Source organism: Schistocerca piceifrons, chromosome X (genome assembly GCF_021461385.2).
Source record: "Schistocerca piceifrons isolate TAMUIC-IGC-003096 chromosome X, iqSchPice1.1, whole genome shotgun sequence".
Lineage (NCBI taxonomy): Eukaryota > Metazoa > Arthropoda > Insecta > Orthoptera > Acrididae > Schistocerca > Schistocerca piceifrons.
Genome location: NC_060149.1, coordinates 218,171,564 through 218,186,249, shown reverse-complemented (window position 1 = coordinate 218,186,249; position 14,686 = coordinate 218,171,564). Strand labels below are relative to the sequence as shown.

Here is a 14,686-nt window from a genome sequence, read left to right as displayed (position 1 = left end):
TTAACACCCAGGTACTTAGTTGAATTGACAGCCTTGAGAATTGTACTATTTATCGAGTAATCAAATTCCAACAGATTTCTTTTGGAACTCATGTGGATCACCTCACACTTTTTGTTATTTAGCATCAACTGCCACCTACCACACCATATATTTTCTAAATTGCTTTGCAACTGATACTGGTCTTCGGATGACCTTACTAGATGGTAAATTATAGCATCATCTGCGAACAACCTAAGAACTGCTCAGATTGTCACCCATGTCAGTTATATAGATCAGGAACAGCAGAGGTCCCAGGACGCTTCCCTGGGGAACACCTGATATCATTTCAGTTTTACTCGATGATTTGCTGTCTATTACTACGAACTGCGACCTTCCTGACAGGAAATCTTGAATCCAGTCACACAACTGAGACAATACCCCATAGGCCCGCAGCTTGATTAGAAGTCGCTTGTGAGGAATGGTGTCAAAAGCTTTCCAGAAATCTAGAAATACGGAATCAACTTGAGATCCCCTGTCCATAGCAGCCATTACTTCGTGCGAATAAAGAGCTATCTGCGCTGCACAAGAACGATGTTTTCTGAAACCATGCTGATTAAGTATCAATAGATCATTCCCTTTGAGGTGATTCATAATGTTTGAATACAGTATATGCTCCAAAACCCTACTGCAAACCAATGTCAACGATATAGGTCTGTAGTTCGATGGATTACTCCTACTACCCTTCTTAAACACTGGTGCGACCTGCGCAATTTTCCAATCTGTAGGTACAGATCTATCGGTGAGCGAGCGCTTGTATATGATTGCTAAGTAGGGAGCTATTGTATCAGCGTAATCTGAAAGGAAGCTAATCGGTATACACTCTGGACCTGAAGACTTGCCCGTATCAAGTGATTTGAGTTGCTTCACAACCCCTAAGGTTATGTACGGTTCCCAATACTTTTGATCAGATCACTTACATAATACCATGTTGCTAACCTTCAATATTTAAACTGCTGCTTCAGTTTGTAATAATAGTCAGATGTTACTTTGAGCTTTACTTGAAAATGCTGCAGTGTCACACAATATCCAAGTTGCAACTACAGCCAAATTCATCTGATGCTGCTGCTAGCAATATGCTGAACTGCTGACTCACAAGTAAGCATTTATTGGCAGTGTCTGATTGAATATCACTACTGGTGCCATTGCTGTGTTATTCAGTCTGATGACTGGTTTGAAGCAGCTCTCCACACTGGTCTATCCTGTGCAAGCCTCTTCATCTCTGTACAACTAATGCAACCTTCAGCCATTTAAACAGGCGTACTGTATTTGAGCCTTGGTCTTCCTCAACAATTTTTATGCTTCACACTTCCGCAATCAAATCCATGGTTTGTTGATGCCTCAGCATATGTCATATCAACCAATCCCTTGTTTTAGTCAACTCACCACTGCTGAAACATATTACAACTTATGAAACTGTAAGGTCAAAGGTCACCAGCCTCACTTTGATTCGTGAGACAGGGGTAATGGGCACTACTCCAACAATATCCTCCAGCAACCTAACAGCACTCAAAAAGGTTCATGATCCGACCAGGGGAATATAAACCACAGCACTCTAATCAACACATCATTTCCACGAGGCTTCTCAATACTTTTCAGAATTCTTCACCAAGAGAAAACAGGATGACAGTTCAGAGTCAACAGATCAAAAGGCACAAAATATTTTAAGTTTGTTTCACCAGTCTCCACCTTCTTCTTATAGCTAATCTCTCCACAATGAAATATGAGGCCTGTACCAGCCCAAAATGTGCATGGGCGAAGCAAACACCTACCAACAAAGTCAGAAACTGATCATTATTCCAAAGCAATGCACTTTAAAACCATTGTAAGGTTTTTTTTTTTCTTTTTAAGAAAAACTTAATCATTGTGGTATTCTAACGTCTAATTTCTGAAACCAGCAACACAGAAACAGTACCTATGTCCTCGAGGACTCTTACCTTGCCTTCTAATCAAGAATGCTGCAGTGTATATCTAAGATTTCATGAGCTCCAGTCAACTCCAGAAATTTGTAAACATTCAAGACTTTCAGCCAACAGTGACAGTTGTAAAATGGTTGGCATTTTTCACTGGTCACCTCTTTTCTCTCACTAACAGCTCTTCTTTGGAAAGTATTTCCTCTTATTAGAACTCCACTTCATAATATTACTTCCAACTTTATAATATTGAAAAAATACCCAGCACAGACTACAATATTTGGATTGCATTTTGAGTCTCCACTACAGCTCACAGTAGGCCAGTAATGGACAATCATTTCAAGGTCATGGTCAAAGTGATGGTCTCTAACCCACAGAGATGATGAAAATTTTATCAGCTTCCAGCCTTCACATTATGAACAACAATTCTCACATTCCTCAGGCACAGTTGTATATCAGGCCAGATTCAAAAAGACATAATTCCTCCTCCAAAAAATCTGCAGCAGACAACTCCTCCTCCAAACACTTCACTTTTCACACTTTGAAATAACGTGTTACAACATTTTTTAAAATTTCAGCTGAATGCTCAGAAATCAGTGTTTTTCCCTACAATTTCTGGTACATTTTACAAGATACTGTGTTAATTACACATAAATAGAATACCCTGGTAACTATTAAGAATAGTAACAGCATTCACAATAAAAGGACCACATTTTCTTAGTCTCTTCAGTACTGAAACACTTGTTTTGAATTATTCTTGGATCTTCATGCACAACTGTAACTTTTTCTTTCTTAGTATATGGTTATTACTAGCAGTGGCAACATATGTCCTGCTTATTTCATGGACATTTTCAACATTATGTAAAGGTATCTAAAATGATGCTTACCTGTTAAGGTAAGCGCAGATTCCGTTCAGAACTTTGGAACTGAACTGGAAGTCTTCCCATTGCTTTGTGTAGTACACTAGGAGATTTTCATCCATAAGTTCAGCTCCCTCCTGCAAAACCAATTGACAACCAAATTTCACAAACATATTACAAAATAGTAGCCAAATGATGTATGAAACAAGTTAGTATTCCACATTGATACCTTACTACACAAATTTTCACCCGAGAGGTTACCCCACAGATAACATGAATCAACTTCGTTTTTTCAGTTGGCTTATATGTCACATAAAAAACTAAGCTTTTATGTGCAAAGAACTAAAATCACTCATAAGGTTGTCTGGTTACTCAGATACAAATAAAAAATGATACCTTTACACTGAGCAGAGCTGCCCACTTTGTACTAGAATTTTCTAACAGCCCACTTGTTCCATAATAATGGTGATTTATAAAGTAGTCAAATAACTTTGCTTTATAAAATTTATCAAGCAGAGTCCATAAGTTGACACATATGATAATTACATGCCAAATATTTAACATCAAAAATTTTTTGAAAGCCTAATGAAAATGTGCTTAAAAGCCTTAGGAATTACACCCACCATAAATTCTGGAATGCCCTCTAGTGGACTGTAGGGATCAGGTTGACCACCACTGACTACATCATAAGTTGTAGAGGCAGGACTGGAAGGAAGGAAGGAAGGAAGGAAGGAAGATTAGGGCTTAACATCCAGTCAACATTGGGGCCATTACATTTGGAGCACAAGCTTCAACTAGGCAAGGTTATTGGCCATATCCTTTTTAAAGAAATCATCCCAGCATTTGCATTAATCAATTTTTGAGAACCACAGTCTAATAAAGATGGTCAGACGAACTCTACTATTCTCAAACACAAGTCAAGTGCCTTAACCACTACACCACCTTGCTCAGCTATCAGAGAATGTCTAAGCTTGACTGCATTGATTCACACCCCCACCCCCACCCCCTCCCCCACCCCCAAATAAGACTTGTCACATGATAATGCCTTTTCTGCTGTGCAACACAAAGAAAATCTTGACCTCTAAGACTGACTGACATTTTGAAGACTAATAATACAGAATGCTTCTGGAATGACTTTACAATGTGAGGACTGCAGGCAAATGTATGCCTTGCAGACCAACTGAGATGTCATTTCAAAGTCAATTTATATTGGTGTAGCCAATTTGAATCCTTTAGTGCAGGGGTCTCCAAACTACAGCCCACGGGCCAAAACCGGCCCGTGAAGGCCGGAAAACTGGCCCGCGTTAGCTGGCCGGACATCCCTGGTATCCGGCCTGCCAAATATTTGAGGTGGTACCTATACTGCCAACAACTGAGTTTTGAGGCCTATCGCGACCAATACACCGCGACATTGTCAGAGCTCTATCTTTACAAAGCGGAAGGTCATGGTTAAACTTGTGGCTATCCAAATAATACACATTGGTTTGTTGCTTCACTCCACCATGAAATTTTGGCATCCCCACTGCTCTTTAAAAATTCTACATTCACTGTCAACCTTTTGTTTCTTTTCCAAATTTGTACAGAACTTCGCAAAAGATTGTAGCCTGAAAATAAATTTGTGCTATTTAATACTAATAAAACTAGGGAGTAGTCTGCCTAAACAATCTGCAATGAATTTATTTCTATGGTACTTTAATTACTTAATTAAATACTCACAATTACACTGTAGTTCCACTAAAAAATACAGTGAAGAAATACTCAAGTTGTGCTATACGTATTTCGATTTTCAGATTTTCCTTGTCTCTTCGAATTCAAGCTTTGAATTGTCCCACACTTCGTCGTCTCAACTACTAGTACAGCGCATAAAACACTAAAAAACTTGTGAGACACTCACAAAATAGACACAATCACGCAACAGAACTATCAAATATATGCTCTGGCTCTGCTACTTGCTACAAGACTACATAACTAAACTTATTGTTGCGCTGCTTGAAATAACAATGCATTGACATACACTACCTCTGTTACATCTTGCAGTAATATTGTTGCTAACAATGATTTTGAGATTTCGTTAACTTTGCAGGATGCTTTCGTGAAGAATGTGCAGTGACATACTTTTTTGTCGGTGAAATTCGCCAGAATAAAATACACCAGAATAAAATATGCCAGAATTTCGGTCAGGTATGTCCACTAACCAAAATTATGTAATTAAATAAAAATTGTAGTTCGTTTCAGTGCTAGCTATTCCCACAACCTTAGATTTTTGCGATTTCATCTTTCCTTTAGCCTTACATTATGGTGATCATGGAGTGCTAGGGTGCTTTAATTGCACTAGGTATATCTTGACCCTTATGACTTTGTGGAGGAGTCAACGGGGCCCGCAGACTAAAAAGTGTGGAGACCCCTGCTTTAGTGGAAGAAATGTTAATCACCAAAATTTAACTGATAAAGGGATAACGGTGTCCAGTTCCAGATCATTAGTTTGTGTACCAATGTCCTGGGTTAAAACACTAAACTTCTGCAAACCTTTATAAAGAGAGGGTACATCACATCTTTGTGGGTATCATTTTAGCTACCTCTTTCTCATCCTTGAGAGCAGTAAGTTATATGCCATCACTGGGGTAATTCCATAAACACAAACAAAAAATTATGCTCTACAGACAAACATTCATTGCATTCTACTGTAACTGAACCAGACACGTAGAATGTTCAAGCTATTACATACAGTTACGTCTAATTAGACATCTGGACCAATTTATGTACTATAGAAGATAAGTAATGAAAGGAGGCACTTTCTAACCCAATTTTAGCAAATACAGAGTGTGACATTTCTGTAGTAAGGTTGAAGTCTAGCTGACAAATTTGTTTCTTGTAGAATGTCTATTGCATAACAATAAGCAATTACAAAAAACCAAAATCATTTGTAGCTGAAGAGTACATGTGTTTTGTTGTCAAATTAAACAAATAACTGCTTAAAAAGTGTAAAAAACAATGTACCCTACATCTGAGCATTTAACTTAGAAAATAAATGCTGTATAGTGTCTCCACTTGATAAGCATTTGTTCTACGAATAGAATAAATTAATACCATCATAAAATGGCAACAAAAGGAAAAGCACTTCAAAGATATCACTCGCACAAAATATCATTAATGTCCATCAGCACTGAAGGCCATGCCAGGTGGCAACTCAAACTTGGATCCTAATTAACACACTTTGAAATATTAAGTATTTCAAAATTTGAAGTTTATGAAAATCAACAAAATTATATGCTACATTAAAAAACACACAATTCCCGGAGATTTTATGGAATTCCTGAAATTCCCTAATTTTTCCAGGTAAGATCTAATTCCCTGAGAATTCCAGAAGAATTGCCACCATGCATCGATACACATGTATGTTACATTAGCTGTTTCAGTTAGTTTAACATATTTCTGTTATTCATTCCACACACACACACACACACACACACACACACACGAGAGAGAGAGAGAGAGAGAGAGAGAGAGAGAGAGAGAGAGAGAGAGAGAGATGACATCTGTTTCAAGTAATTGATTGGTTAGCGGTTAACTTTTAGTTCAGCCTTTTCAATATGATGAAAGATGAAGCACATTCAGCCACTACCCTGAACACACTTTTAGATCGCAACCATTTCACTTCATGTTAATCACCAGTCTAACAGTGGATTTATGGATGATTATATAAGTGAAATGCACTGGGTCAGCTGTGCATTGAAAGATTTATAACAGCAAAATATTATTAACTTGGAGGTTTTCCAGCAGCAACTTTCTAATTTCTGGCTAGGAAGTAGCTTTTGTAACGACTGAAGCACACACATGGATAAGCAGACTTTCTTCCAATAGTGGACATCATCTACAGTTAAGGCTCTTAACTCTCATTTGGGTATGTGTTATGTAGCATTTAAAACAAATTGCTTGGAAATATTTTTCAATTGGAGAATCTCTGGTTTAAGCTGCAGAATAACATTAAACTGGGTAGACAGAAAATACAATTCATGTGCTACATATTAGGCAGCTATAAGGCTGGGAATAGTGCACAAAAAGAAAAGGCATTTACACAGTTCCACTTTTAACAGCATACATGAGGTCATAATGATTATTCACTGAGACATATGTTAATTATCAGTTCCATGCTGTACTCCCCTGACATTTCCTTTCTCCTATCTCTCTTTTCTTCCCTCCCTCCCTCATTCAAACCATGCCATGCCTCACAGAATCTCAGTTAATCACTAACTCAAATAAAACTTAATAACAATTTACACAAAACACTGTCTTACCACCACCATATCTATAAGATAGACCCTGAGAAAAGTTGTCAGTCTCTCATACAGTTTCAAAACGTTTAGTGGAACAATACAGCTCTTTGGATAGTTTGTTACTTCATCAATTTTTGGATAAACACTTGTACAGTAGTTATAAACATGACTGGAAGAGTGTTAAGAAAAATTTGATGTATAACTACCATAAATACTCACTCCTATATATTTATTGACACCACATAAAAATTTTTTTTGTATCACAAAATCAACACAAAATACTGAACAGCAATTATTTCAAGAGGTATGTAAGTTCATAACAACCATTTCATTAACCCTGAAACACAGTCATGTCTACCTTGCAAACCCATAGAGAAAAAATTTAATGGTAGCAAACCCAGAAATCTAAGTTACCAGTATTCTGCTCAAATGACTTCTAGTTATGCTGGTTGCCTCTTTAATAGGACTGCCTCAATTATTTCTTGAAATACTTTTTTCATTGTGCTTCCAGAAAAAGAAATGTGTAGCCACAAATGCTTTAGACACAGTGCTTGTTCACAATTTCAGAGAATGGCACCATAAAATTACATACTAACATTAAGTTTTTTTTCTACATAAATAACACATTCATATTATAAAGGCTAATGCCATATTGACATAACCACTCTTCTCTCTATGACCATTCATTTCAATTCCATGTAATTGTCACATTGTATCCTCCTCCTGGTGTCTTCCGAATGCTTCCTAGACTTCAGAATAAGATTTTCACTCTGCAGCAGAGTGTGCCCAGATGTGAAACTTCCTGGCAGATTAAAACTGTGCGCTGGACCGAGACTCGAACTCGGGACCTTTGCCTTTCTTTCAGGAGTGGTAGTTCTGCAAGGTTTGTAGGAGAGCTTCTGTAAAGTTTGAAAGGTAGGTGATGAGGTACTGGCAGAAGGAAAGCTGTGAGGACGGGGCGTGAGTCATGCTTGGGTAGCTCAGATGGTAGAGCACTTGCCCGTGAAAGGCAGAGGTCCCAAGTTCGAGTCTCGATCTGACACACAGTTTTAACTTCCTAGACTGTCCTATTCATTTTCTTTCCCATCATTCCTTCAAGAATGTTAATGATGAAAGTGCTACATGTGATGATATGTCCAATAAATTCAATTTTCCTCTTTTCCATTTTCTTTCATAATCTCCTCTCTTCATTCACTTTCGTTACAACTTCAAGGTTGCTTTTTCTTTCAATTAAGCTTGTTCGTGTCATTTTCCACCATATACACATATCAGTAGCTTCAAGTCTATTTCTTTCCAATTTACCCGGAGTCCAACTTTCAGTTTCATGGAGTGGTGTAATCAGTAACTTTGGCCACCACTTTTGAGCTCATTTAAGCATCAGCCACCAGAAACAGTTGTAAAAAGGACATGCACAGCACTATTCATGACAGTTCAAAGCAACATCGATGTTGTCTCTGAAGTTTATGAAGAAAAACCTGAAACATAAAAAACCAAGATGTATAAATTCGTGTCTTTTGATCTTGTTATGTTAGACATAGCTTTGCGTCAGGCAATGATCGTTTTTGGATTTGACAATTTTAAAACTTTCAGCTTTACAGTTCAGGTCATTGTCAACTTTATTTCATCCAGCACTTCCTTCTCCATTGTACAAGGGTACATTAACACAGGTTCTCTTCAGTTTTCTTCATACTTGTATGGGATTTGAAGTTCAGTGTAGACATCAACTTTCTACAGCAGTACGAAGGAATTTTTTTATATCTGTTGCCCTGGTTAGGGATATCTGTACCAATATTTCAATTTATTGTGAATATTCCAATTTTTCAAGTCATTAGTATAATAATAGCAAATGAACTGACTGGTTTGTTGTAACTGAGCAAAGACTGTAATCAGTGCCAACTCTTAGCTCATTCTTTGTCCAAATGGACTGCTTCCTAAATTAGGAGGTGCAAATATTTTTCAAAGATAGATCTTGCTCACATGTATCTTCATCTTGATGAGGTGACCATACAAATTGTCATCAACACAACCTTCAGGCTTTATCAGTACAGCAGGCTGTCATTCAGAGTGGCTAATACACATACAATTATCAGTTTTCTATTGCTTCCTCAAACAGCTCACTCACATTATACTATAATGCATAAACCACATCAATGACAATTTTCCTTGGGGTAAGCCAAGAGCTACCGAATAACAAGCTTGAACACACAATATGAATTGTTATGCAAAACACATTCTCAAGGCTACAAATTTCATGTATCCATTGAACAGACTTAATCATTAATACACCCTTATCACTGGTCTCACAATTGTATGAATTGTTTGGTTTATCATAACTAAAGTTTCTTTCATTTCGGCCCTTAGCAAATTATGATCAGAACAAACAGTTATAGGAGCAGTTATCTCAATATGACACTGGTTGTATGTTAGCACAAACGAATCCAGATAATACCAAGCAACCTGATGGACATAGAACAAAAAATTTTAATCAGGCACAAAGTTATTTACAATTCAAAACAAATTTTACCAATTCTTTACATAATTAAAAAATTTCTTGTCTACTTTTACAGTATAACATTCCATTTTGCAGCAGGGCATACACCATTAGCAGCCATTTTCTGGGCCATAAAACTATCTTTCCAAAATGACATCAGCATGTGTAATGTTGGGCACTTGGTGTGAAATATATTCTAAAGCTATGTCCATCTCACTAATATCATTTCATTCCTCTTGCCTCCCTATGAGCCTGAGCACAGCATCTGACAACTAAGAAATCATTTGTTTTCAGCTATACAATTATCTCCAAACTCCTCATTTACTCCACACACTATACTGCTAGTGTATTTTACCAAAGGTTGTCTAGGGGCAACTAAAATTTACAATACACCAAGAATCTTGTTGGACATCTCTTGTTGGATATCATTTCTACTGGCATGGACTAACTGAACAGGTATAAAAAATCAATTTGCTTGCTTTGTACAGAAGCTCCAGCTGATCAATTGTTCAATTGTGCACAGATTGTATACATCGTTTAGTTTAGTGGCATTCTTATGAGAAATATAGAAGTGAATAGCAGCTCTTATTTATCCATGTTTAGTTGTGCTTTTTACTTCTGTGTAAGAATTTGTATAATTTTCAGTTGTTTGTGTACAGTGAGTTAACTTTGTTGTGTAGTTTTTCACTGCTGTAGAAGCTAGTCTCTCTCTGTTTACTTGATTACTGAGACCTTTGTGGTTGGCTTCTTTCGCAATTAGTTCTTGATTGATGAGTCTTATGTAGTAGTAAATGGATAGAGACTGTGTTTGTTGTTTGCAGACACAAGGAGATGATGTTCTCATTCTACTGTAAACCCCTTGCAACCCTGATGTTACTGATCTTCCAATGCTCACTGTTTGAATAGTTTGCCCTCACATGAGGGTGCATGACATGCCGTGATGCGTTCGCACATGTCTGGGCTGAATGTGAATATGGGCAGTGGCTGCATAGCTGCCCCCTGCCTCAGCAGCAGGTACAAGATGCTACCCAGTGTTGGTACCATATCTGAACCACCACAGGATGCCTCGTCTTTTGAGTCAGAGGCAATTTTCTTACTACACCAGGGCAATCATGAAGGGTGAGTTTGTTGGTCATTGGGAGCTCCAACATTAGTCAATTAATAGAGCCTTACAGGGAAATAGCAGACAGTTCAGAAAAGAATGCCAGTATGCACTCAGTATGTTTACCGGGAGGTCTCATTCCAGAGGTGGTGATGGTTCTGCCAAAGGCTACTTAACACACTTGATGCAACCAGCTGTGGTTAGTGGTTCATGTTACCACAAATGATGCCTTCTGCTTGGGTCCTGAGGCTATCCTCAGATCCCTTTGGCAGCTGGCTGAATTAGTGAAGGCAGCTAGCATTGCACGGTGGCTGTAGGCTAAGCATATCCAGAGCAAATCACAGTCTCTGGCTTGGAGCAGAGTGCAAGGTCTAAATCAAAAGCTCAGACAATGCTATAATGATATCAGATGCAAATTTCTTGAACTCCACTACACAGTGGAGAACTGGAGAGATACCTATGAGGTTTAAAACCGGTTATGCAAAAGAGCTTGGTCACCTTCTATCAGTAATTTACTGCAGGTCACTGGAACAATGAAGGGTGACTGGAAAAAAGTGCAAGTAATTCTCATTTCCACTGAAGGCTGTCACGTGCATTTATTTATAGGCCTCTAACATTGATGTGAACCTGTAATGCATTATGATGTTCTTGAAGAATGAAAATCTCCTGTATAAAGAAATCAACATGGATTCTACAAACAGGTCTTGTAAAACTCAGCTCACTGTTTGTGAGATATTAAGCACCATAGACAAAGGCACTCAGTTTGATACCATGGTCCTTGAGTTCTGGAAGGCATTTGATTGTCTATATATGAAGGTAGTATCTGCTCCCAAAAGAACAGATACCATTTATGACTGTGCAGCTTCTCTAGAATGAAATGATAATTAAATCGGTACCCTAGCTGCAAACAGGTGTTGACATACATCATTGGGGACATGTTGACATACATCATTGGGGACATGTTGAAAATGTGTGCCCCGACCGGAACTCTAACCCGGGATCTCCTGCTTACATGGCAGATGTTCTACCCATCTGAGTCACTGAGGGCACAGAGGTGCCTACAGGGACTTATCCCTTGCTCGCTCCCCATATGACCCACATCCCCAACATATCCACACCACTACATTCATACTGCCATGAGTAATGAGTGTGATGGGCAAACATCTATTAGGCGCACTACGAATGTAGTGGTGTGGACATGTTGGGAATGTGGGTACCACGGGGAGCATGCAAGGAATAAGTCCCAGCAGGAGCGCTATCCTCTGTGCCCTCGGTGGCTCAGATGGGTAGAGCGTCTGCCATGTAAGCAGCAGATCCTGGGTTTTAGTCCTGGTTGAGGCACACATTTTCAACATGTCCCCAATGATGTATGTCAACGCCTGTTTGCAGCTAGGGTGCCAATTTAATTATCATAGCATTTGATTGTGTTTCACCATCATATAGTGAACCAAATATCAGTTTACTGAGTACTGGAGCAGATTTGTGATTGACTACAAGCCTTTTTTGGGATTATCTCAAGGGAGTGTTATAGGACCACTACTATTTACAATTTATATAGCCTGTCAACAAAACTGAAGCACCTGGAAAACTGTCAGATGTTAACATAACTTCGAACACACACACACACACACACACACACACACACACACACACACACACACACACACACACACACCTTCAGCAAGCACGTAAATAATTTGAGTTTTAATTCTCTGTGACATGTAGAGTAGCCACAATACTGCATTCATGTTGTTCATGTTTAGTGTTGTTACCATACCTGGCAGGGTATAAAAGGAGTGTGGAGAACATCAGACAATGAGTGATCACTGAAGGATAGAGATGCCGCATACCAACGTGAGACAGTACTACCAACACCTGACGGAGTTTGGATGCGGCCTCATTGCAGGTTTTCATTGGCCTGCTGATCCACTCATGCAATATGCAAATTTGTAGGGCATTCAGATGTGACAGCGGCCCGATGTTGAATTGAATGGGGATGTTAGAGCAGGCATATTCATCACCAAGGTTCCAGTCGACCATGTCTGACCACCACAAGAGAGGATTTCCATTTTGTGCACCAAGCACTCAGTGAGCCCGTCACAGCTGCACCTGCCATATAGAAACAAGTAATGGACTCCCTGCAACATTCTGTCATCCTGCACCATTGGTCAGAGACTAGCTGCAGCTGAACTAGGGAATTACTGTCCTATGTGTGGGCTGTCATTAGCAAAACACAAACACCTGCATGCAGACTGGTGCTGTAGCCAGGAATCATGGACTGCTGATGAATGGCATCATGGTATGTGCAACGATTAATTCTGGTTATGCAGTACCCTAGATGAACATCAACGGTGACTGTTGTGGTGGCTTGGGGAGAGGTCCCATTTTTCCACTGTTTCCAACAGGCCCAACAGTTTAACTCCTGACAATCAAGTGAGGAGCTATCTTGTGTGTCTTCAGGTCACAACTGGTAGGGATTGAGGGAACTCTGGAGGCACACTGACACACCACAGACATCATGCTTCCTCATGTGTTATCTATCATGGGACAGTACCGTGGTGCCATTCTTCAACAATACTTGTCCACACATGGCATGTGTCTCCATGAAATGTCTGCATGATTTTGAGGTACTCCCATGGCCAGCAACATCTCCAGATCTGCCACCCTCAGATGTCAACTCTGTCCCAGTGCCAAAATCCAGTAAATAAAGGATCAGTTACAACTGTTGTGGACTAGCTTGACTCAGAAGAGGATATGATCCCTTTATGACATCCTTCCCAACTGAATCAATACGTGCATCCATAACAGAGGAGGTGCAATATCATATTGATAATTGGGCTCATATTGCCAAATTCTTTGTAATTTAGACTACCTTGTAATCACTGAAATAACTTCACATGCCCTCTCAAACTGTGAAATTTCGTTTAGCTTTCTCCTCCCCTTCTGGGTGCTTCACACTTTTTGTCAGGCAGTGTGTATTAATTATCTAGTGGATAACATTGGTGGTCCCATAGCTATTCTTCAACAGTGCTGTTGTTTGTAAGAAGGCTGCAAAACCAGAATACTATAGCAAAATGCAAGAAAACCTGAAGAGGATCTGTGATTGGTGCAGCTGGCCTTGAGTGTAAATTAACGTAAGTTAGTGCACATAAATAAGTGAGGAGATTTACAACTGTTCAATTACAGTATTGCTGACAAATCACTGGAAACAGTAATTAGTGTAAAATACCTAGAAGCAACCATCTAGAGCACCCTGAATTGAAATGATTACTTAAAACAACTCACCAGAAAAGCAGGTGTCAGACTGAGTATGATCATAAGAATCTTAATGACACGTAATTAATCAACAAAAGAACTGGCTTACAAAACATTAGCTCGACTGATTCTCTAATACTGTTCATCAGCCTGGGACCCTTACCAAATAGGTTTAATAGAAAAGAGAGAGAGAGAGAGAGAGAGAGAGAGAGAGAGAGAGAGAGAGAGAGAGAAGGTCCAATGAATAGTGGTGTATTTAGCCATGGGATTGTTTAACTCTGCGGGAGGGTGTTATGGAGATGATCAATAAACTTCAGTGGTGGATGTTACAACAAAGGTGTTGTGTATCATGGAGAGGTTTACTGTTGAATTTTCAAGGAGTCAGGCAACATATTACTATAGCCCACATATGTCTCAAAATAATCATGATGAGAAAATTAGAGAAATTGTCATATGGAGCTTTACCAACAACCATTTTTCCTATGCACAATTTGTGAACTGAGCAGGAAAGGAGGAAAAAGATAGTGGTACTAGAAGTACCCTCCATCACTCCCCATAAGGTTCATTGCAGAATATACGTGTGGATGCAAGAAATATTCATAGCATGTGTTTCCTTCAACCTCTGGGGAGTGAACACAAATTTATTTTGCTAGTACATTCTGCAAGCCCATGATGAGGTTGATAATAGTTACACTTTTTTATTTTCCACTTGTTGAATATGCACTCAAACATGACATTAGAAGTGATTATTAAGA

The 14,686-nt window shown here is 38.9% G+C and overlaps 1 protein-coding gene across 3 annotated transcripts in view; it reads right to left on the bottom strand.

Moving 5' to 3' along the window:
• Positions 1-14,686, bottom strand: part of LOC124721647 (cullin-1-like) — a 248,952-nt gene that overhangs the window by 220,743 nt on the left and 13,523 nt on the right. For all 3 annotated transcript variants that reach the window (XM_047246710.1, XM_047246712.1, XM_047246711.1), the window contains exons 3-4: positions 7,105-7,252; positions 2,837-2,946 (exon numbers count right to left, since the gene is read on the bottom strand). In XM_047246710.1, coding sequence (XP_047102666.1) covers positions 2,837-2,946; positions 7,105-7,252 — 258 coding nt within the window. The remainder of the gene's footprint in view (positions 1-2,836; positions 2,947-7,104; positions 7,253-14,686) is intronic.